A 26,213-nucleotide genomic window follows, 5' to 3' on the forward strand; every position below is an offset into this window, starting at 1 on the left:
GCTTATTTCGTTTTATCAGAGAATAATATTCTGTTGTACAGATGTTCCGCATTTTATTTGTTCACCTATTGAAAGACATCTTGGTTGCTTCTAGGCTTTGCCAGTTATAAAAACAACAACACTGCTTTAAACATTGATGTTCTGTGGATATGAATTTTCAGTTTTGGTGGGGTAAATACGTAGAAGCAAGATTGCTTCTACGTATCGTGTATGTGTAATGTGTATTACCACATTATACATCGTGTATGTGTAAGACCATGTTTAGTTTTAGAAGAACTGCCAAGGGGCACCTGGGTGGCTCACTGGGTTAAAGCCTCTGCCTTTGGCTCGGGTCATGATCCTGGGGTCCTGGGATAGAGCCCCGCATCTGGCTCTCTGCTCAGTGGGGGGCCTGCTTCCTCCTCTGTCTGCCTCTCTGCCTACTTGTGATCTCTGTCTGTCACATAAATAAATAAAATCTTTAAAAAAAAAAAAAAAGAACTGCCAAACCACCTTCCAAAGTAGCTGTTCCATTTTGCATTTCCTCCAGCAACGAATGAGAGCCCCTGGTGGTTTCATGTTTTTACCAGCATTAGGTGTTATCAGTCTTTTGTATTTTGGCCATTCTGAGAGTTTTTTAGTAGTATCTCATCGTTGATTTAATTTGCATTTCCCTAACAATGTATGATGTTGGACATTTTTTCATTTGCTTATTTGCCATCTGTGTATCTTCTTTGGTAAGTTGTCTGTTCAGATCTTTTGCTAATCTTAATTTTCTGCTTTTTGAGAATATTGAGGGTCAGGGCCTATTGAATATTTGATTTTGGAAAGTCTTCCAATAACAATTTGTTTCTTTTTTCATTTATTTTAGATCATAACCTCCTTTCCTCTCTCTCTTCCACCTTCTCTCCTACCTTCTTGCCACCTAAAAATATTTATTTTTATTTTTATTTTCTATTTATTTACTTATTTAACTTATTTTTCTTTATGGTTGAGTTTGAAGTTTTTACTATAGTTTTTTTCTTACTTGGAAGTTTTAGTTTTGCTAACTAGATTTTCATGATTACATTTTTATCTGGTATGTATAAGTCATATTTCTTTTTCATTTTTCTACGTTGAGCATCAGTATTTTCCACAGTGAACAAAGCTGACATCTTATAATCAGCTAAGGGAATGGTGGACTTTAGGTGGCTCCAGAGCGCAGTAGTGAAATGACTTCGGTTTGACTTCGGAAATGACTTCCGTTTGCTAGTGGGTACTCATTCCATTAGTCTGATGACCTGAGGGTCATCTTGCCTTTTGGATACCATCTTGAAATTGTTACTAGAAAAATGGTGGACCTCAAATCTTTAGTATTCATTAGAAAAGTAATATTTTGTAACTATTTTAAATACACAGTGCCTTACTCCATGTGTCTTTTTTTCACCTTCTGTCCTACAGTCACCAGAGAAGAAAGGAAAAGAAGCAAATACTGGTTTTGGTGGGCCTGTTGTTAGTTCTCTGTATCATGAAGAAATCATCAGGTAATTTCTCTTCTAGTTTTTGATAATAGAGATACATACATCTTAATGTGTATATACATATGTGTGTGTGTGTGTGTGTGTGTGTATGTTTAATTCTGAAAACTTCCATCTGTGAAGAACTTTTTCTTAATATGAAACTAATTTGGTTGTATCTTTAGTAATATAATAAATAGCAGGAAAATTTTTTAGATATATTATCTTTGTAGTCAATAAGTGTCTGAATCAGTGCCAGATAGTAACCAGATAGTAACTTTTCCCACCACGTAAGTAGTTGGTAAGGCAAGGTTTTGTGTCTCACACAATCTGAAACCGTGGGGTTTTGTTGTTGGTGTTAGTTTTACTCAGAATACCTTATTTCTTTGTGTGTGTGAGTGTGTGTATGTATGTGTCTAGGTTTATTCACAGTACTGATAAAAATGCCATTTTTTTTTTTTAAAGTATGGCTGCAGTCTGAAATGAAGTATGTAAGGGGAAGTATTGATTCAGTCCCATGAAGCTTATACAATTTCTAGAAAATATTTATGTTCTTTTTTAGAAAAAAAAAGTTGAATTTGTTGTTGTCATTGTGAAATTAGCATCATTTCTTTTAAAGATTAAAAATCATGTTGAGTATAAAATGGTACAGTAAAGAGAATATTGTGGAGGAGTCTCAAAAAAATTAAACAAAGAATTTATGATCCAGCAGTTCAGCTTCTGGTTTTATATACACAAGATTTGAAAACAGGATCTCAGAGACCTGTTTGCACACCCATGTTCGTAGCAGCACTATTCATAATAGCCAAGAGGTGGAAGCCACCAAAATGTCCATCGACAGAAGAATGGATAAACAAAATGTGATATATATGCATATAATAGAATCTTATTCAGCCTTAGAAAGGAAGGACATTCTGACATAGACTGTAGAACATGGATGAACCTTAAGGACATTATGCTAAGTGAAATAAGCCATTCATAAAAAGATAAATACAGTATGATTCCTCTTATGTGGGGGTATCAAGAGTATCAGATTCACAGAAACAAGAAGTAGAATGGGAGTTGTCAGGGGCTGGAGGAAGTGGGAAAGGAGGAGTTGTTATTTAATGGGTGTAGAGTTTTAGTTTTGCAAGATAAAAATTTCTGGGGATTGGTTGTTTGACAATGTGAATGTACCTACCATTACTGAACTGTACACTTAGAACTGGTTAAGATGGTAAATTTTATGTTATGCAGAGTTTTTTTTAACCACAATTTTAAAAATTCTTAATGGTCATCTTGTATTATTTAACAAGGATCTTACATTTTATATGTTATATATAAAATTTCTTGGATAATTTTTTTCTTTCAGCACTGTGTGGAAATCAGCAAAAGGATTTTGTTCTACTTTAAAGTCATGTGACACATTCTTCTAAGATTTTTAGTCTTGGCCTTTTTTTTTAAGTCATCTAAATTTTAGTCTTCTAATATATTCTGGAACATATTTTTAAGATATGAAACAGTAGGAAACATGAATGTGAACCACTGAAGCCTGTTAACTATTACAGACATTCATTTTGTCATTGCTAATAGCAGATCAGAAATAACAGCACTTAGTTATTTTCTTATATTTGAGAAATTATTTTGTAATTAAACTGAATTCCACTATAATAAACTAGGTCATGATAAAAATTACTCTAAACTGAAATGTTGGATTATTTCAATAAAGGATCATATGTGACCCTGTTGTTTCTAAAGTGTAAGAATGCAGTTGCAACAATGAATATAGGCTATTTGTTTAAGTTTATGTAATCAAATTTTGTTTTTACTTAGGTGAAATATACCTGGTGTTTTATTTTTTCAAAAGCAAGTTGTGCTTTAACTGAAATCAATTGCAGTTTCTTGGCAGAATTACGTTCAACTGAGGTGAAAGTGACAGGTTTTAGAGTTTTAGAAATGTTAAATGGTAAACTTAGGTGAACGGAAAAGTTCTCTTCTGTAGAACCAATGGTTTTGGTTCTACAAAAAAAGGAACTAGAAAGCATTTTGTATTTATTTATTTATTTACGTACTTTAGAGAATGGGGAAGGAGGGAGAGAGAGGGCACGAGCAGGAGGGGCAGGAGGAAGGGGAGAGAATCCCAAGCTGACTACACGTGCTCAGCATGGAACGTGACTAGGGCTTGACCTCATGATCCTGAGATCATGACCTAAGCTGAAATCAAGAGTCGGATGCTTAACCGACTATGCCACCCAGGAGCCCCCTAAAAAAGTATTTTGAAGGTCTGTTTTGGATATTTTAATATATATAGTCTTCTAAAATTTTTTTAAAGATCAGGAAAAATCAGTATCTAATCAAGTCATTTAATAAGGCTTGGGCTCCATTGTTCTGGCAGCTTTCCTGATTAATGTGCATTGTAGGTGATAAGTTAAGGCCCATTTTTGTTTTATTGTAAATGTTCTTTTTTTATTTTTAAGATTTTATTTACTTATTTGAGGGAGAGAGAGCACAGGCACAGGGGTGCAGAGGGAGAGGGAAAGCAGGCTCTCTCCTGAGCAGGGAAACTGATGCGGGACTTGATCCCAGGACCCTAGAAGCATGACCTGAGTTGAAGGCAGACACTTAACTGACTGAGCCACCCAGGCATCCCTATTGTAAATGTTCTTGAGCCAAGGGCCACTGGGGCCAATTCTGAGCCCGTTTTGGTTCTGACCCTTATTTCCACTCTGTCACAGAAAGTGACAATATAATGTCATAGGTACAGATCTCTATGTTAATATTCTAGAGCGCTGACACCAATTTTTTAAAGATTTTATTTTATTTATTTTGTGGGGGGAGGTGCAGAAGAGGGACAAACAGACTCCATGATAAGCGCAGAGCCCAACATGGAATTTGATGCGGGGCTGGATCTTATGACTCTGAGATCATGACCTGAGCTGACATCAAGAGTCGGCTGCTTGACTGACTGAGCCACCCAGGTGCCCCCCGACACCAGTTTTCCATCATGAAGCTGGTTAATTGTTCTGTAGGGAGATACAGTGTGAGGCTAATTAGGTATAAAATACTATGAAGCCAAACTGCCGGCACTCAAATGTTGGTTCCACCACTTATTAGCTCTGTGACCTTAGACAAGTTACTTTATTGCAAAATGGGGATAATTATATTACTTTTCTCATATGACACTTACACTTATCAGTATGTATGCCCAGGCATCTTAGAGTAGTATCTGGCACAAAATAAGTTACTATGTAACTGTTAACTTTTATTGGTATTGTTATTCAGCACAGAACCCCCACAACGGGAACCGAGGGCACAGGGCTTATGTTAGCTAAAATCACATGTCGGTTTGGTTATAGAATTAAGTACAGGTTGTTTGGTTTTGTAAGAGAAAATGGAAAATAAGAAAGGAAGAGCCAGTACTATTAGAATCTATGTTTGGAACTATAGAAATAAGAGAGTGACAAATCTTTTAACTCACAGACAGTTGCTCTAGTCTTAAGATCAGATGTGTTTCATTTATACTACAGATGGGCAGAAAAAGCTCTGATTAATCAGATAGGGTTTTGCAAAGAGTCAAATGCTTCTGCACTATGTACACTGACTCACTTAACAAGAAATCACTTTTAGTGACTTGTATGCTTAGAAGGTTTTATCTAGAAGTTGGCAGGTAAACTGAGAAATTAGGGCAAGAATTTAAAATACAATAAATGAAGCATGTACCGTGTCTGTTCTACCCTGCAGTAAGATTTGGTCTTCCCTGTTATATTTGTAGTTTGATGCTATGTAATCTATCAGAATTTTATTAATCCCACTTAGACAGGCAGCCATCTGGACCTTCTCTAAGCAAGACCAGACCAGTATACAACTAAGATGATTGATGGGCTCTGGAATTGATTAGTTGTTCTGTGAGACAAATGAACTGTTTTGGCAGAAAATACCAGAGGTCACTGCTGTGGTCAAACACAAAAGCCTGTAGAATTTTAAAGAGATGCTTTCATCATCGACTTACAAAGTTAAAAATTTTTAAACAACATTGGATTTTGAAAATATTTTAGAAATATCTTTTATTGGCTCTTCTCTAGTTCTGATTATAAAGTGGCATAATATAAGTATAATAAGCTACAATGAACATGATTATACTTTAATTTTGTATTTTTGGTAAAAAAATATGAACTGGAGTGCAAGTGTAAAAACTTATCCCTTACACGTAAATTGTACTCTAAAATGTTCCTGAGAGAGGTGTAATTGCAGAAAAAGCTACAACATATATTGTTTTATTTTTAAGCGATTTATAAAATCAGGTGGTATGAAATTCCATTCAGTTATTTATTCAAAGCTTCACATTGTCCACACTGTTTGGACAAATCCACGTAAGACTCCAAAGTTTCAAGAGTATACATATACATATACAAAATAGACGTATTTTACGTTTTAAAATTTGAATATTTGGATTTTTTTTGCTTTCAGTTGGCTAAGTCATTCTGGGATGCTACCGTACCATTGATACCACTGTCCTCAGCACCAAAAAGATTATCCTGCTTCCCTCCATCTGTTTGGCTGGTAGTAGTGAAATCCTTCTCTATTTCACTGTGTTGCCCATGATCAACATTGTGTTAACACTTTGGTGATAGGTGATAAATTGGATGACATATGTCTTGTTACATTCTGGTTATTCTTTGAGGACTACACAAGTGTGTATAGGCAAGTGGGCAACTCCCCCTTGAGAATCTGACTGCTCAGAATGAACTTGAGTTATGGATTTATTCAGCCTGTAAAACCTCAGCTGGCATAAATAATTGAGAAAGCAGAGGTTTTTCTGTGGTGCATACCTCAGGGACTCATGGCTCCCTTCCTCCTCTCTACCTCCCTTTCTTATGAAAATGATCCCAGTTGCACTCCTAGATAATAACACACCAAGCAATTAAAAGCCATGGGTGGCTGGAGAGAGGAGAAAAGGTTTAGTTAATGAGCTTTTCCTCTTCCAGTGCCCAGGAGAGCCTTAGGAATGACAAGGCGATTAAAGCGAAGAGATAATTATAGATTATGTGAAAATGGGTCCCTTGGGACAAGCAGGTCTTGCCATAAACAGTAACTGTTGTAAGAGTCTCCTGGCTCTCATATTCACCCTTTTCCTACGTGCTTTATTTAGCTCCTGTATGCTCAGCGTCATGATGCCAACCAAGCGTATAGGTAGATCCACCTGTTTGTAGATGAACAGCCCTTTCTGAACAAGGGGTCATTCCTCAACAAAAACCATCATCTTCGCCTCCTCTCACCTTTTCTTCTTTCATTTTCTTCCTTCTCTTCCTTTTCTACACTTTGTCTCTTTTCTGTCTACCCCTCTAATCTTAGAGTTATATTGTATCTGTGAAATGCTAGACACTTAGACTCCTTTACAAAGTTTTTAGTGTATATGTGTGTGTGCACATATAAGATACACAAAGTTATGGGTATACTCTATCCATTATAATAAAAGGTATGTATATTATACATATACATAATATACATAATATAAATATTTTCCTCTGTTGAAATGCTTTACAGACATATTTAAAGGAAGATATTTTAGAAGTGTAGCAAAGATGCTAGAATTGTAAGTCTTCTTCTTAATTCTCATTTAATTGTTATCAGCTATTCTCTTAATACTGAGAGCAAGAAATTTCAGCTCATTTCATTGTCTTTCAATTTATGAAAACTTTGCTTATTGCACTGTATATGGTAATAAATGCTTGGTGTTAGTTGAAGTTGGAATTCTATGTGAAAAAGGCATTATAACATTAATTACATGGTTTTATTTATAAATTTTACCCAATATAAGATATTATATATATATATATATATTAGGTAAGTATTTTACCAGTATTTTATGTAAAGTATGTCATTCCTGGGTCTCCTATGTCACATACTCTCTCTCTCTCCCCCTCATTCCTTAATATATCAGAAATTCTGTTTCTTCATGTTCCACAATAATCCAAATTCATCAAGTTTTCATCATCATCACTATCATGCCTTTGGCAAAACTGTCGATACTCTTAGGCAATCATTATCTCTTGGTCAGGACACTACAGAATGGATTCCTTCTTCCTTTACAGTCTCCTCCCGGATTTATAACTCATATCATCGTATCACTCTCCTGCTTAAAGCCCTTTAATGGTTTCTCATAGCACTTAGGGTAAAATCTAAAATTCCTTAATATGTCTTACAGGGTCCCTCATCATCTTATCTAATGCCATTTCCCCCTTCCTCCTTATTGATGCTGTTCCATCCACATTGGCTTATTTTTATTTCCTTAAAGGTCTAATTAGTAGTTGTTCATTGAATTGATTGATAGTGACCTAGAAGGGTTTATGAGAAATGACCCAGCATACAACATATGTTGAAATCTTAAGGTAATAATACCAACTAACATTTACTGACCTTTAATTATAAGCTAGTTACCATACTACATGTGTTGTATGTATTATTTCACTTAATCTTCAGAATGATCCTGTGAGTTGTAAGTGTTAATATCCCTATTTTACAGGTAAGGACACTGAGACTCAGAGAGGTGAGGTTACTTGCCCAAGGTCACATGACTAGTGCTCTGCTGTTGCTATACCATACTGCTCCTGAGATGGTTGAGGAATCCTTGTATTCTGCAATTAGTGAAAGTAATTTTGATAGTTGTTGTTATATGAACATAGTGAATATCTTCCATTTAATTTTTTTTTTAAGATTTTATTTATTTGACAGAGAGCACAAGCAGGCAGAGAGGCAGGCAGAGGCAGAGAGAGAAGCAGGCTCCCCACTGAGCAAGGAGCCCGATGCAGGGCTCGATCCCAGGACCCTGAGATCATGACCTGAGCCGAAGGCAGCGGCTTAACCCACTGAGCCACCCAGGTGCCCCTCCATTTAAGTTTTTAAATCCCTTTTCCATTTAGTGTTTTTTAAAATGTGCTTTACTGGTAAAATTACGAACTATAGTCTTTCATTTATCAGTGTACTGATGGTGATGCTTCTTTTGGATTAATTGAATTTATTGATTTTAGACTTACCTTAATGTTTGAGAATGTAACTCAGCTCTATAGAGCCTGTTAGCCAAGGGATTCTATAGATTTTTCTGATGTGGCCACTGGTTTTCCAGAAGTTGATCAGAATTGAAATACATTTTTTTTCATACAGGCATTTAAAGTATCAGAATTTTCAATCAACTGTTTTAGAGCTAAGCAGGTTTTAAGAAGTGAAAATGCATTTTTAGTAACTAGTGTCTATAAATAATGGCTAGATAACTTTTCCAGAGTATCAAGTTATGTACAAGAAATACTTGGGACACTGATCTTTCCTTTGTCATTGCTTCCTTGCAAAAATGTGAGAAAAATACATTAACAGCATATTAACAACATAAATAAGATAACAAATAGAACTTTTTATTTGAGGCTGTTAAGAATTTTCTAGGGGCACCTGGGTGGCTCAGTTGGTTGAGCATCTGTCTGCCTTTGGTTTAGGTCATGATTTCAGGGTCCTGGGATCGAACCCTGCTTTGAGCTCTCTGCTCAAGCAGGGAGTCTCCTTCCTTTGCTCCTCCCCTCCCCACTCATTTCTCTCTCTCTCAAATAAGTAAAATCTTAAGAAAAAAATAAAAAAATTTTCTAGACCTAGAGTTAAGTATGATATATATGTAACCCAGTCAAAAATAGTTATGATTTGATGGAGAAGACATTGCCATTATTGCATAACAGGAAGAGGGAAAACTCACTGGGTATGTGCTACAACTGTCTGAAACCCATTGCAGATATAGTACACTCTTGAGTGGGAAGGCTATGAGTCAATATATATAAATTCTTTCAGTCATTCACCAGTCCATTTGGAACTGTGTATTTTTTTTTTAAGATTTTATTTATCTATTTGACAGAGAGAGATCACAAGTAGGCAGAGAGAGAAGGGGAAGCAGGCTCCCTGGTGAGCAGAGGGCCTGATGCAGGGCTCAATCCCAGGACCATGAGATCATGACCTGAGCCAAAGGCAGAGGCTTAACCCACTGAGCCACCCAGGTGCCCCGGGACTGTGTATTTTGAACCTACTTTATTACTTCATTGACTCTAAAACATCCCTGCTTTTAGAATGCCATTATTTAAATACCATTAAGAAAAAAATGCGCAAATTAATTGTAAGATGTTACAAATTATAGGATTCATCAGAAATATTAAAATATGAAAAAATTTGTGTTTTAGAATCAAGGAAATATGGTAACTTAAACAATTTCTAAATGTCTTTTTGCCATTTAGGATTACAGGAATTATGTTAAGAACAACACTACAAAAAGCAACAATAAAAGCCTTTTCTTAAGTGCCTGTATCTGAATGCTAGGCTTCTTGGGCATAGTTATTGGCTCAGCATTGTTTGCCTCCTCAAGGGCATATGACCAAGGTATCTCAGAAAAGAGGTACTATTTATAAGATTTTACCTGGCAGTCATAGTATAGATTCTCATTTATGGTCTTTGTAAGATTGATACTTGAAAACAGTGTTTTACAAGGTGAAATTTAACATCCAAAATTTTAATTAGATACTAATTGAAAGTGGGGATTTTTGATGTGCTCAGTATGACAACTCTATTTAATTCTTGAGTTAGGAGCTGACTTTTACCTCTTTGCTTCTCCCTGATAAACCTTATACCAGGTTTGCTAAAAAGCCTTGAGTAAGAACAGATTTGTCCTGTTCAGGAGAGAAGCAACTACAAGCAAAATTAAAATATGCTTGTATAATGTTTTTTATATTTGTAAGTTAAAACATGCTTTTTTAAAAAAACAGAGTGTATCTTAATTTCTGTGTAGACTTTTTATCTTAGCTCCTAAAGTATTGTTAGTTTAGTCTTAACAAAGGTTATATATAGATATATATAAAAAGATAATTTACATATAAAATATACATGAAGACAATATAAAAAAGAATCAGCATTAGACTTCGGGCTTTGTATTTGTTATACCATGATAGAATGTTTGTAATCTAGTCAAAACAAGATCAGTGAGATGACATCATTATTTTTCAACATTGTATTTGGACAGAATAGCAAGTCTTTTTACCTTTCAGATTGACAACTTTTTTTTTTAATATTTATTTGTTATTTTAGAGAGGGAGAGAGAGAGCTTGGGAGAGAGAGGAAGAGGGAAAGAATCTTAAGCAGACTCCACACTGAGCGTAGAGCCCGACATGGGGCTCGATCTCACAACCTGAGTCGAAACCAAGAGTTGAATGTGTAACTGACACTCCACCCAGGTGCCCCCCCAGATTAACAACTTCTGACCATACATTTGTCAAATAAATTAGGAACTTAAATTCCTGCAAAGAAGTAGTATTTGGGGGACGCCTGGGTGGCTCAGTTGGTTAAGCAGCTGCCTTCGGCTCAGGTCATGATCTCAGCGTCCTGGGATCGAGTCCCACATCGGGCTCCTTGCTCGGCGGGGAGCCTGCTTCTCCCTCTGCCTCTGCCTACCACTCTGTCTGCCTGTGCTCGCTCGCTCTCTCTCTCTAACAAATAAATAAATTTAAAAAAAAAAAAAACTTTAAAAAAAAAAAAAAAGAAGTAGTATTCGGCAGTAGTACTCCTGAATTTTGTAAGATAGCAAACAGGCTTTCATTTCAGAAAGACTAGCTCCTAAGGAGCTTCACAGTGTCTTTTCTTTGAATTTATGATGTTCACTCTTCAATCTCAGAGATCTAGAAAGAGATACATACTCTAGGGACAGAGTAGCAATAATAAAACTCATTTGAAACTGAGATGTAAACTAAAATACCAAAGGCTGTATCTTTACAGTGAGACAAGTGCTTAGGTACCCTGCATACTCTCTGAGCATTGAGGAACCCAGACAGACAGATTAATAGATGATTATTTGTGAATATGTAAATAGAGAGAAGGTGAACCATTTTCTGAGAGTTGCTTTAGCTAAGGTCCTATTTGAGGCCTCTTGGACAAACTGTCTCCCAGTAGAGAGAGAACCTCAGAATGCTTTTTTTCTTTTTCTTTCTTTCTTTTTTTCTTTTTTCTTTTTTTTTTTTTTGGCTCAAATTAATTGTTTCTTTTGGTCAGAGTTCATAATTGGCCTCACTGACTTTTCCCTCTACTATGGTACATTGCTATTCATATCTCCTACTTGAGGATAGTGGCCTTTTCAGGGGTTGTTTTAGATAAGGTGAGGTTAGTGTCTGAGTTAAGTAGCTCTTTGGATCTGTATCTCTCCAGTTTATCTCCCAGCACCCTACCATAGCCAGATCCCTTGAGCACTTCTTTTTGTTGATGCTTTTCCTTTTCTTTCTATTCTTGGGAATATGCTTTTTTCTATTCCTTAGTAACCCACCTGGGTGGTCAGTTCATTCTTCAAAGTTAGCCCATAGTGTCAGCTCTTCTGTTGTGCTTTTATTTGATCATCCTTAGTTGATTAGCCCACTCCTTATTTTGGGCCTCTACTTTATAGAATTTTGGGCTAGTTTGACACTCAAAGCAACATTTTGCTATTGTGGTCCCTAAGAGGATTTTGGAAGACTATGTTCTCCATTATAATCCTACAATAACATCTAAAATTCTTGTTTAAAAGCTTAAGTATATTGCAAAGACCATAATTTCTGGTATTTTACAAATAATGATATTTTAAAATCTTTTAGATGAATCTAACCTTTTTTTTTTAAAGATTTTATTTATTTATTTGACAGAGAGAGATCACAAGTAGGCAGAGAGGCAGGCAGAGAGAGAGGGGGAAGCAGGCTCCCTGCCAACAGAGAGCCCGATGTGGGGCTCAATCTCAGGACCCTGAGATCATGACCTGAGCTGAAGGCAGAGGCTTTAACCCACTGAGCCACCCAGGTGCCCCTAGATGAATCTAAGTATTATAAATGACAGTCCATTTTTTAGGGTGCCTGGGTGATCTCTCTCTCTCTCTCTCTCTGTCAAATAAATAAATTAATTAAATCTTCAAAAAAAAATACATGAATATACTATCATTGAGAGAAACTGGGAAAATGGTACCCAAGGTCTCTCTCTGTAATATTTCTTATAGTTGCATGTGAATCTTCAGTTGTTTCAAAAGGCTTAACTAAAATAAAATTCTGGGGATGCCTGGGTGGCTCAGTTGGTTGAGCAGCTGCCTTCGGCTCAGGTCATGATCCCAGCGTCCTGGGATCGAGTCCCAAATCCGGCTCCTTGCTCGGCGGGAGGCCTGCTTCTCCCTCTGCCTCCGTCTGCCAGTGCTCGCTCGCTCGCTCTCTCTCTGACAAATAAATAAATAAAATCTTTAAAAAAAATAAAAATAAAAATAAAAATAAATAAATAAAATAAAATTCTGATCTTGATTAAAAAATACATGAACAAGGGGTGTCTGGATGGTGTAGTCAGTTAAACATCCGACTCTTGGTTTCTGCTCAGGTTGTGATCTCAGGGTCATGAGATTGAATCCTTGTTGGGCTCCATGCCCAGCACGAAGTCCAGTTGAGTTTCTCTCTCCCTCTGACCCTCCCCCACTCAGACTCACTCACTCTCTAAGTAAATAAATCCTTAAAAAAAATACATGAACAAGGTCTTTAACATAAAATTTTCATCATTTCTTTTTCTCCTTTTCTTCTACCTCTCCCACACAATTTTAAAGTAATACATTTTTGTGTAATCTTATTATACGATCATAATTCTCTGTAACAAAAATATGTATGTTAAGTTGGACTTTTTAAAATTCAGTTTTCTATAACCCAAAACTTTATGCATTATGTCTTTTCCCATTTCAGTTATCATTGTATTTGTTTCTAATCAGCTAATTGATATACATCATAAATATTGTTAAATAATTATTAAACATAAGTAAAATTTAATTGAAAATGTATCTTAATGAGATGAATGAGGCTTTTAAAAATAGTTTATTTAACAGATGAATATTATTTTTCATTAAAATGAGACAGAGTATAGCATCAAGTCTGTTTTTCGTTTCATTTCAGCTCTCCCATCCTCTAGCGTTAGCTCCAGAATGTTTCCTAACACCAGTTTTTCACAAGAATTGTCCCTTTATTTGGTACCAAGGAAGGTTTTATATCTTGGAGTAGAACCTTGCCCAGTATATTAGTTAAATGGAGTGTTTCTAAGCAAAAGAGTAACAGGTTTAATTAATAGTCATTTTCTAAGTCTTAGCAAAGTCCTTTTTTTTTTAAAATTTCCTAGAAGTTTAGCATAATAAGGAGAGAGGCATTTGCCTTTCTGATACAACCTAGGAGGGGAGTGATCAGAACAGAGGGAAATTTGAAAAGGACAATGGTGATGAGGTAGTTACCACAGGAGTCTCTCCAAGTAGATCAGTTAAGGGGAAAATGCATTTGTTTGCAAGTTGAGCTGAAAATTGATTCACTTAAAATTTTAATTTTTTTTCTAGCTTAAGTTTTTCATACCTGCATATTTCTTTAAAGGTGTTTGTGTACCCCCATGAGGAATTAATGACATGTGCTTGTATTTGTGTGGGTATTGGCTTACTCTACTTTGTGTTTTCCTTCATTCAATAAAGAATTTTTCATTGTCTATTTACTGGCATACTATTTTTTTCTGACAGAGTTTAATAAACATATATATATATTGAAATATTTATTGAATGTATCTCTTGAATAGTTACATATCTGAGCTAGTCCCATAAATGCATTTCTTTAATTCTAGAAGGGAGGTGAAATAGTAACTAATGGACTCTGGGTGGCTTACTAGGAAACCTGTTGGAAATACTGTTTGGATAGGAAAATGCAATCTTTGTTGAAAGTGGTACAGATAATATTTTTAGGAGTATGCAGGGATCTGTTCTTCTTGTGATTGGTGAATGGTAACCATACTTAAACACCCCCCTTCTCCACTCTTCTCTTCCATAAGGCCGTGTCCTCATATTTCAAAGGAATTTCAAAGAAGACCGTTCATTCCCCTCCCCCTTTGGATATACAATTGTATTTTCTGTCAATTTCAGAAAATTTGGAGGAGAGAGAGAGAGAGAGAGAGACTTTGTCTTCTGCTAGGGATAACGTGGGATATCTTTAAAGGTAGTATCTTGGCCATAACTCTTGCTTATCCATAAAGACTGGATATGGTAATTTTATCACTCAAATTCAGCAAAGAGAAGGAAAAAGATAATTGGCTGAGACTCGTAAGAGAAAGGAAATAAAGTGAGAAGATGTGAAAGAGCACTTCATTTGTTTAGGCTCTACTCTGTTTGGTAATGGTTGAATTCATTTGCACATGTTTTATTTAAGGCAGGTATGATTATAGAGGGAAAGATTGCCTGCAGAATGCTGTATTAACAGGGAAATGTAGACAGGAAAAGAATTGTATCTGTGAATTGTACCTAATCTTGTTAGAAGCAAGAAAAGAGATGTGGAAAGATGTTGCTCCAGATGTTTCTCCATTTTGGACACTAGGTGGTGGCATTGTATAAAGACAGCTTGGTTGCTGGCGAGTAGTACCATCCATCTTCCAGTGGGGATAACTCTTAGCAACTGACTAAGCCCAACTAACTAAGCCCAATTTTCTTTTTTGTCTTTGTCACTTAGCTTTGTGGCACATTTGTGGTGATTTTACTCAATTTCTTTGTGATATTTAATTTACATTGTATGTTGTACCTGTAAGCATTTTGTAAGTCTTCTATGTGCTTGACGGATTTCGTGGTGATAAACAGCAGATGACGAACTGGTGTTCAGATGAAAAAAACACCCCTGCCCTCCAAAACACGCCCCAACAAAAGTAATTTGTATAAGTGATGCATAATAAACATTGAAAGTATAAAATATATTAAATAAAAATTTAAATAATTTTGTACTGTATTTGCTCTTTTACTGGTTAAGGCCCAAGTATACATACACATTTGGGATTCAGGAAGAAAGACCTCATAGATTGAGAAAGGTCCTCTCCATCTATCAATAACCCTTATGCATTACGGGGTATGGGTAACCTGCATCCTAGGGATCCTCTTTACCTTCCTTCCTGTGCCCCACCACCAGTTCTCCATTGTTTTCAAGTTCGAAACAACCGGGGAGTAGTGCATTTTGGTTATGATTCAAAATGATACAGTCCTTTCTCTCGCAGTTAGAGTTGCTGCCTCTTGAATTAGAGGGGCCTTTCTTACTGGATTAGATGAAAATAGTGGGTCCCTATTATTCCCAAGTCAGAATTTTTAATACACTTTCACAGAAATGGTATTTTCTGTGAGAGCTAAGTATAGCTAAAGTGGTATTACACACAGCTTTAATTTTAAAAGTTATACTTCCCCATTCTGGGATCTTGGCCTCAGACTTCTCTGTTTTCTTTCAGAGTAATGATCTGGAAGAGCATTTTTTACCTCTGCAAAATGGACCTTTGTATATTCCTTTTAAACCTGTTTCTTCCTGGAAGTCTACCTCATTTTCTCCAGCTGAGCTCTGTACTCTTACAGGCCTTTTAAAAAATCGTCCTTACCTTATATTAATCGTATATAGATTTTCTCATCCCAGCTGTAGTCTACATGTATTGAACATAAAGTTTCTTATTTATCCTCATGTCATCAACAGTCTTGCCCAGTGTCTTGCATGTAGTAGGTGCTCAATTAAATACATCACACGCATAAGGAGAGCTTAGATGGTTAATGCCAGAGTAGGATGTTTTAAGTTAATTACCTCTGAGTGAAAATAACTTTTTATAGGGTATAAAGTATTTAAGTTGGTTTTTAAGATAGAAGGACTCCTAAGGCCAGTTGCTTTCATTTTTGGTGGATGGAACCTATGGCCCCGCAGGTTATAAAACATACTAGTATAGCTTTTGGAACTCAGATTTCATTCTTATATGCCTGTCCAGAAAATGTAGTCCACATATAGAACAGTTTCATTGATAATATTCCAAATTACTTATCCTTTTGGGAATTAGTGATTTTTTTGAGACTCTTCATTGAAGCTCCCATACCCCCACATACACACAACACACTGAGAAAAATGTATACACATTTATACAATTCTGTGTACTATGTTTGAGAACTCATAGACCTCATGCTAAGAACTTCCGCATTAGATTTTAGAATAGACCAGCTGACTAGTTGAGATGTAGCTTGATATGATAAAAAAATGTACTATATACGCTTGTTCTACCTGTAATAAATGTGATGCCATTTGGCAGGTCATGTAATCTCTCTTTACCTTTTTCTTTGTGAAGTTGTTGGATAAGAGTGAATGAATTTAGTCTACCAATTTACTTAGAATAGTGCTGGGTATAATATGTGTCCCAGTTTTTGTTCCTAGTCTTTGTTTCTAATACTTCATGAAAGATTTCTGAATTTTGTGATGCTCTGTCTTTCCCTTAAGAAAATTGCTTTCTGTCTTTAAGAAAATTACATTAGTGTGTATGTGTGTATATATTTATGTGTATACACACACGCGCGCGCGCACGCTTTAAACCTAGGTAGCAACCAGCTTGTTATGTTATCCTGTAAGACAGGTAGTAAGCTGTGTCCTGATCTTTTGAGACCTCTGTATAGACAATAGCAAATAGCCTCATTACTGCAGTGCTACTATTGAAAATTCTGAGTCAGGAAATGGGTGCTTGTCAGCATGTCGAAGGACCTGCAGAGAGAGAGAGGGCTGAGAAAATCTACTCAAGGCGTTATATCATTATACTGGTGTAACTTGTTAAAGCAGATGAAGCTTTTCCCTATTATAGTTGCTAAGAACTTTAGTCTTTAGAGAATGGATATATTATGTCTTAGGGAAAATCCATTATTATTTATATAAAATTCTTTATGAAAACAGATTCCATTGATGTTTGTCAGCAGTAAACAGGTTGTGTTAAAAATATGTAACTTTTATGTATTACCTAGTGAGACACTTTTTATTTTTACTCTAATTAGGGAAGAAGACAAAAACATATTTGATTACTGCAGGGAAAACAACATTGACCATGTAACCAAAGTCATCAAATCGAAAAATGTGGATGTGAATATGAAAGATGAAGAGGTATGGAAAACATGCCTTAATTATTTTCTTATGCTTTGTTATTCTACCCCAGTGCTTCTTTTCGAAATGGCCTATGAACTACAACTCAAAGTATAGTATGGTTAAGATTGTTTCAGGATATTTATATGAAACGGTGTTTCCCAGTTAAGATCCTTTCCGTGTATGTATCCATCCATCTGTTGATGTTGTGTAAGTTACTAGCTGAAACTTGCTGCGGTCCAGTAACTTCTGTTTCTTCACAGTACAGAGAGAGACTGTTAACCTATTAAGTGAAATCTATAGGTAATTTTAAAATATAAATAGTTTTGGTGTCTTCTTTCATTACACTTCAAATAGATATATTGTCCTTTCTCAGTAAATATATTTCTAGAAAACAGTGTGTCAGAATTTTGATAAATCCATTCTCTTTCTTTCTTCTTCTTCTTTTTTTTTTTTTTTTTTTGAAGAGAGGAAGAGAAACAGATGGGATGGGGGAGGGAGGGGCAGAGGGAGACACTGTGAAGCAGGCTCCACACCCAGCTCAGATCCTGATGTGGGGCTTGATCTCACAACCCTGAATCATGACCTGAGCTGAAATCGAGAGTCGGCCCAACTAAGCTACCCAAGCACCCTGGTAAATCCATTCATTTAAATGTGGGCCTGCTATGTAAAGGGATTCTATACTAAATTATTTTGTAAAACATACTGCTTTTTAATTTATTTGTTTTGTGAATAAAACTGTTCACATATTGAGTTTAAACTGTCCTGGATTATAGTTGTTAAATAGGGAGCAAAATTTACTAACTGAGTTTTCCTCATTTTACTCATTCTTTAATAATGCAATGAAAGATGATCAAAATGACTGAAAGGTAACAATTATTAGGAAGAAGACATGCAGTGATCATAGATAATGTGTGGAGTAGATAAATAATCAGTGTACATATTGACAGCTCTTTATACAGGTTAGCCTTTAATATTATCTAATTGTTAGGCAGTGTCTTTCCTGTAATATGTTGTCAATGATATTGGGAAAGACTATAATTCTGTAGTATAGAGGGACCAGTAATATGTTTGTTCTCCCCCAAGTAATGAAACAAACAGCTAAGAAAGATGTAGCTAGAGAAAGGTAAAAGCCGGGTTGGGAAATAATAAAACCAGGTCTTTTGATCCAACTAGGCTGTTTTTTTGCATTTCGGGATTAGAATACTTCCCCCTCCCCCCGCCCCAGTAAATCATGTGTAACTGCTTCCCTTGATTTTGTTATTTTTTGTTTTTGTACTTGGGAGTTAAGATTTTTATAAAATTAATACATGTAGGTAGTTCAACAAAAATCAGTACTATAAGCCCTCTAACAAAAAAGTATTCCGTTACCTGAATCCTTCTCACATTGATTCTAGCTGCCTTGAGGCAAAAACTTTCAGTTCTTTTCGTTGTTTCTTTTGCAATTTACCTGCATATTTCTAGATAGCATGCATGTATCTCTTGATTTTCCAACTTTAACCATTACTGATTTTCTTTTCTGCTATATTAGGATTTAGCTGTTTTATTTGTATTCCTCTCTCCTCTTCCCACCCCCCTAACAGTTATATCAAACATTTAGTTTCATTTTCTGATTGAATCTCTAGAGAATCAATGTTAAAATATTATTATTATTTTATAAGTAATTATAATGTAGGTATAAAGTAGTTATATTTTTGTTTCTATGTAAGTTATGCACATTGCTGAGCTTAGGTGTACTGTGTGTACTAGTCAGCTTTTGTGGTTAGCCACATTTCAGTGGCTAATAACTACATCTATTTCTTGCTCACATTTCAGGAGGGTTTTGTATCAGGCTCTGTCTGCTATGTTCGCTAGCGTTGTTTGGGCTCAGTTCATTTCAATTTCATGTATCTTCTCATTCTCATTCTGAGATCCAGTCTCAGTGGATAGACACTGGGGCAGAACTAAAGACTGACAGAATCAGACCCCACAAATACATTTAAAGCTTTTGCATAGATGTGGCGTGTGTCATATCTACTCACATTCCTTTGGCCAGAACAAGCCACGAAGCCAAACTGGGTGGTAGGACACCTTTTCTGATGACAGGGAAACAATGCACAGGTGGGAAGGAAATAAATAATTATATAATTATGAATAGTATGATCTACATGCCATAGTACAACATTCTGTTTTTTCTAAAGGCTAATCATAGCTTCTTTTTTTGTTTTTATATCTTCTATGTTTCTGTCATTAAATCTTTCCTCAAATTGCCCAACGGAGGTCTTCTCTGTGCAGTCACGCACATCAGGTAATCAATCCCATACCGTTTTAGCGATACCCCTTCTGGAGTTCTCCTTTCTTTTTCTCTGATCTCACCTGGGTGCTCTCTAGGCCTACTGTATAGATGCCATCCTAGGATTACGCTTTACCACTGTCTTAGGAATACCCTTCCCTTCTCTCCTGGAGTCTTCTGTTTCCTGGATCCCAAGTCTTTTATTGTTTACTTCCTTGTTTAGATGAATATCTCTTCCAGTAGCTTCTTTTTTTATTTGTTTCCTGGTTTTGATGGAGCATTTCCTCTAGTAGCTTCCTGAGAAAGGTAAATATTCTGAGATCTTCCATGTTAAAAATGTTTCAGTTAGAGTTTTGGGCATATTCCATATGCCCAATAAATATTTGACAAACTAATGAATGATTAAATGAATGAATAAGTAAGAGCAGTATATTATAGGGGCATCTGGGTGGCACAGTTGGTTGAGTGTCTGACTCTTGGTTTCAGCTCAGGTTGAGATCTCGGAGTCATGAGATCGAGCCCCACATTGGGCTCCGTGCTCAGTGCAGAGTCTGCTTGAGATTCTCCCTCTCCCTGCCCCTCCCACTTGTGCGCTCGCTCGCTCGCTCTCTCTCTCTCGCTCTCTCTTGCTCTTGCTCTCCGATATAAATAAATAAATCTTTAAAAAGAAAAAGAGAAGCAGTGTAATTGTGATGAGCTAGACTACATAGGTTCAAATCTTTGCACTGTCACTTCCTAGCTATATGCCGTTTGTCAGGTTTATTTTGTGTCTCAGTTTCCGTGTGTATAAAATGGAGATTATCATAGTACCTGTGTCAGCATTGTTTTGAGGATTAAATCAGTTAATATATATAAAGCACTTAAATAATATCTGACACACACATAACAAGCACTCAATAAATTTTAGCTATCTTGATTATTTTTAATGGATAATCTGAATGTGATAATATGAAGAAATGAATGAAGATCACTTAACTCTTTAAGATTTCACTCATCTATTTATTTTAGAGAAAGAGGGAGTGTATACATGTGTGCAGGGGGAGGGGCAATGGGGGAGGGAGAGGGATAAGCAGACTCCCCACTGGGAGCCCAGCACAGGGCTCAAGCCCATGACCCTAAGATCATGACCCCAGCTGAAACCAAGCGTCAGACACCCAACCAACTAAGCCACCCAGGCACCCTGACTCTTTTTTTTCAAAGGCTTAATTTTTTTAGAGAAGTTTTAGGTTTACAATAAAATGAGAGGAAGGTGCAGAGACTTCCTTCCCATATACCCCCCTACCTCCTACATGTGTATAGCCAACCCCATTATTAACATCACTCACCAGAATGGTACATTTTTTACCAAGGATGAACCTACACTGATACTTGTAATCACCCAAAGTCCATAGTTTATCTTAGGGTTGACTCTTGGTGTGGGTTTGGACAAATGTAGAATATCTATCCATCATTTTAATATCATGCAAAATATTTTCACTGCCTTTAAAATCCTATGTGCTCTGCCTTGTTATACTCCCTGCTCTGCTCCAACCATTGATCTTTTTCTTATCTTTTTATTAACATGGTATATTTTTCTCCAAACATTTGCTTTTACTCTGTATGTGTCATTATATTTAAAGTGGGTTTCTTATGACACAGTATAGTGGGATCATGTTTTTAATCCACTGAGACAATCTGTCTTTTAACTGTTGTATTTAGACCACTGACTTTCAAAGTGATTATTGATACAGTTGGATTAGTATCTATCATTTCTGTTACTGTTTTCTATTTGTTACACTTGTTCTTTGTTCCTATTTTTGTCTTCTCTTTTTCCACTTTTTGGATTTTAATTGAGGATTTAATAGGATTCCATTTTCTCTCCTTTCTTAGCTTATCAGTTAGGCCTCTTTTTTTTTTTAACCATTTTTTTAGTGGTTGCCCTGGAGTTTGCAATATACATTTATAACTAACCCAAGTCTATTTCTATTATCATGATAACATGATACCATTTCATGAATAGTTATCTTATGATAATAAGATAATAATAAAATAATCTTAATTTATCCTTCTAGTTCCTTGTATCTTTGCTGTCACTCATTGCACTTACATATAAGCATACATAATTGAGCACAACACTGCTGTTATTTTGAACAAACTGTTATCTGTTAGATCAGTGAAAAATAAAAAAAACAAAAAGTTTTTATTTTGCCCTCACTTACTCCTTCTTCTCTGTTCTTCTTATGTAGATCGAAGTTTCTGACATGTATTATTTTCCTTCTCTCTAAAGAACTTCTTTTAACATTTTTTGCAAGTTCTACTGGCAACGGATTTCTTCAGTGTTTGTTTGAGAACATCTATTTCTCCTTTGTTTTTGAAGGAGAATTTCTCAGGATACATAATTCTAGGTTGGTGGAGTTTTTTCAAAACTACTCTCTTGCTTGCCTGGTTTCTATCTTTCTTTCTTTCTTTTTTTTAAAGATTTTATTTATTTAGAGTGCAGGCGTGGGGGCAGGGGTAGAGAGAAGAGAGAGAATGTCAAGCAGGCTCCACACTGAGCGCATGGAGCCCGATGGAGGGCTCAATCTCACCACCCAAAGATCATGACCTGAGCTGAAAGCAAGAGGCAGAGCTTAACTGACTGAGCCACCCAGGGACCCCTCTTGCACGGTTTCTGAGGAGAAATTAGATATAATTCTTATCTTTGTTCTTTATAAGTAAGGTGTTTCTTTTCTCCAGCTTCTTTCAAGATTTTTCTTTGTCTTTCATTTTCTGTAGCTTGAAAACAATATGCCTAGGTGCAGTTTTTTGTTTTGGTTTGGTTTTGGCATTTATCTTGCTTGGTGTTTTCTGAGCTTCCTGGATCTGTGGCTTGGTGTCTAGCATTAATTTGGGGAAATCCAGTCATTGTTTCATATACTTCTTCTGTACCATCTTCTGTTTCTTCTGCTTCTGGTATCCCCATTATGCATACGTCACACCTTTTGTTTTCCCACAGTTCTTGGGTGTTCTATTCTGGTTTTTTTCAGTCTTTATTCTCTTTGATTTTCAGTTTTCATGGATTCTGTTAGGTGTATCCTCTAGCTCAAAGATTATTTCCTTAGTCATATCCAGGCCACTAATAAACCCATCAAAGGCATTTTTTATTTCTATTACAGTTTTTTTTTTTTTTAAAGCTCTAGCATTTCTTTTTGGTTCTTCCTTAGAAGTTCTATGTCTTTGCTTACGTGGTCCATCTGTTCTTGCACACTGTCGATTTTATCTCTTAGCGCCTTTGGCATATTAATCATAGTTCTTATAAATTCTTAGCCTTATAATTCCAATGTCTTTGCATATTTGGGTCTGATAATTGCTCTGTCTCTTCAGATTATATTTTTTTACCCTTGGTATGATTTGTAATTTTTACTAGTAGCTGCACATCACATACTGGGTAAAAGGAACTGCTGTAAATAGTTCTTTAGTAATATAGTGGTGAGGTGTGGAAGAGGCAAAGGGCTCTATCATCCTATGATGAGGTCTCAGTTTTTAGTGAATCTGTGTGTCCTGGTTTGTGAATCCCACAAGTGGTTCTGTCTTTTTTCCTCCCTGGTTAGGTGGTACAGGATGGCTAGAGTAGGCTGGAGTTGGGTATTTCCCTTGCCTCAGCTCAGTGGGCTCTGATAATCCTCTAGCAGGTTAGGCACTGGTTAACTGGTTTTCCCCAAAGGCAGGTCTTTCTAAGAACACAGTGCTCTCATATATTTCAAAAGGATTCATTTCTGGCTTCAGAATCAGGAGGGGTTTTCTCTGATAGTTACTTTGGGAACCTGGCCAAACTCCTGGAGGTAAATCTTGCAATGTTGTGTAGCCTCCCCACCAGGAGAAGATTCCCTTGGAGTTTTTAACTCTCAGAGCTGTCCACCCTGAGCCTTCAGCAATTTGTCAGTTTTGTCCGTTGTAGTCAGGTTTTTCTTTCTGGCAGTTCTGGGGCAGTTTTCACTTATAAAGTTCTGCTATAGAAAAGTTGAGTTCACCTGTCTGTCTCTCTAGTCTTGAGGGCACAAGGTTTGCCTTGTGTCTCCCCCCCCCTTTTCTTCCAAAAATTTTATTTATTTGAGAGAGAGAGAGTGCACGAGTGAGAGAGAGTAAGCCCAAGTTGGGGGAGGGGCAGAGGGAGAAACAGGCTTCTTCCCTTCCCCACCCAGCAGGGAGCCTGATACAGGACTGGAACCTAGGACTCTGGGATCGTAACCTGTGGTGAAGGCAGACGCTTAATTAACTGAGCCACCCAGGCACCCCATGTCTTCCCCTCTCTTATGGATCCAGCAAGAATAGTTGATTTTTCAACCTGTTCAGCATTTTGCTTGTTGTTAGGAAGGAGTGGCCACTTCCAAGCTCCTTATATACGGAATTGGAAATTGGAAGGTCACTTCCACTTTTGAAGGTCACTTTTACCCTGGAACGTATTGTGCATATACTAGACGTTCCCTGTTAGGATTTTCCATCTTTCAAATAATAATACTTTATATGGTGTGTGTTTTAGGTTACAGAGTACTTTCACTTACTATCTTCCCAACAACCCTGTAAGGTAAATGCTATCCTCATTTTACAGACAGGAACTAATTCAGAGACGTGCTTTCACTTACTGAAAATAACTGCTAAGTGGAAATGCAGGTCTGAGGGACTGTTCTTTTTGCCTTTGGATTTAAGAAGGATGTACAACTTCCAGTTGGCCCTGCTAGTGTTATTCTCTGCTTTGCAACGTTTCATGAAAGAAATTGGAAATTTACCAAATCTACCACATGACCTTTGCAAAGATCATTGGACAGGAGTGATAGGAATAAAACGTCGAGAACACAAATAGCTTACACTGACACAGTTTTGTTTGTTTGGTTGGTTTTTTGCAAAGATAAAAGAAACTTGTAAAATGTAGTGCTTCTGTCATTCCATTACTTTGATGTAGTGTGGCTTCCCGGGTCTTCCAGTTTGTTACCCATGCAGCTACCTTTACCCCCAGCCTGCCAGAACATTGTGTTTCCAGGAACAGATGAAGTGCTTACACATTCATAGACTGAGACGCCAAGAATTCAGTTGGGTTCTCTCATTGCTCCAAGCAGATTTCTGCCCTCTCAGCCATGACATCTCAGGCTGGGCCTTGAATACTGATGGCGAGCCTTTTATTATTAATCAGGGATTTGTATGAATTAATTTAAGAACATGAGGGAAATGAGAGCTTAAAATTAGAATCAAACTTAACATCCTAAATAAAATAAATGGTATTGCTTCATGACTTTTAAACCTCCAGCAGATAAAACAACAACTTGGTAAGCCTTGGTGATGGACTAAAATTATGAAATGTCAGAATTAAATTGCTAGCTAAGTATTTTTAACCCCTTTATGAGAAAAAGACATTTCCCTACTATAATAAGTTGGGTGACAATTACAGTTTTGAAAGGACATCCAGTTCTTTGTGTCTGTCTAGCTGATATTTGAGCTTGAGAGATTTCATTACTGATTGCCTAGGATTCTTTGGGATTGTATATGACTTTATTTAAAATGTTCATCCAGCAAGTTCAACCCAATTTCAGTTTTGCCTTAGATGACTAAAAATTACACTTATTGCACTTAAAATTTGCTGTAAGCACATAAAGAAATTTAATTATAGCCATAAAATAAGTCATAGTAGAAATTTAATTTATAGTCATAAATGATATGCTTGCATTTCCACATATTGAAATAAACACAATCATATATTGCTGGAAATGTATATATTTGGATCTATAACTACAACGGCACATGAACATATATATAAAATGCTTTTAAATAATTCATATTTCATTATGAAGTTATTTTATCATGAATAACTATAGTTCCTGGTATATATCTTATATTTATTCAAGTTGTAATTACTACTAATATAGTAAGACATGTATTTCTTTTTTTTTTTAAGACACATAATTCTAATTGGAGAAAATTACATGGTGTTTCCAGATGATATTGTAATTATATACAATGACGTTGTATTTCACGTAACAGAAAAAAGTTTTATTAAAAAAAAAAACACAAGGGGCGTCTGGTGGCTCAGTGGGTTAAGCCGGGTTAAGCCTCTGCCTTCAGCTCAGGTCATGATCCCAGGGTCCTGGGATCGAGCCCCATATCGGGCTCTCTGCTCAGCGGGGAGCCTGCTTCCTCCTCTCTCTGCCTGCCTCTCCGCCTATTTTTGATCTCTCTCTCTGTCAAATAAATAAATAAAATCTTAAAAAAAAAAGATTAAAAAAAAAAAGTTTTGTAGTTATACTTACCGTACTGTTCTCCGTATGTTTGTTGATTCTTTCAAATGCTTTGAGGAAGTTACCTTTCTCTTCCTCCCTTCCCCTTCTTGCTTTGCTTTAAATTTGTAGCTCATGTCAGAATATAATTTGCATGTTTTTGCCTTGAGAAACTGCTGCAGAATCTGGTGAAACTGATAGTGTTAACCTAACAAAAGGTTTAAGACTCAGAGTCACTATATTGAGGCTAAATTTATGCTTTTATTTAAGATTTGAGAAAGGGAAAAAAAAGTATTTGCTTAAATTTCTGCAGTTGAATATGTGTTAT

At 36.3% G+C, this 26,213-nt stretch overlaps 1 protein-coding gene across 4 annotated transcripts in view; it reads left to right on the plus strand.

Annotated features, from left to right (window-relative positions):
• Positions 1–26,213, plus strand: part of ACBD6 (acyl-CoA binding domain containing 6) — a 198,876-nt gene that overhangs the window by 68,915 nt on the left and 103,748 nt on the right. For 3 of the 4 annotated variants that reach the window (XM_080824395.1, XM_080824396.1, XM_080824397.1), the window contains exons 4-5: positions 1,420–1,502; positions 17,305–17,410. In XM_080824395.1, the coding sequence (XP_080680521.1) occupies positions 1,420–1,502; positions 17,305–17,410 (189 nt within the window). The remainder of the gene's footprint in view (positions 1–1,419; positions 1,503–17,304; positions 17,411–26,213) is intronic. The other variant, XR_013968020.1, reaches the window with a different exon arrangement.

Source organism: Martes martes (assembly GCF_963455335.1).
Source record: "Martes martes genome assembly, chromosome: 15".
Lineage (NCBI taxonomy): Eukaryota > Metazoa > Chordata > Mammalia > Carnivora > Mustelidae > Martes > Martes martes.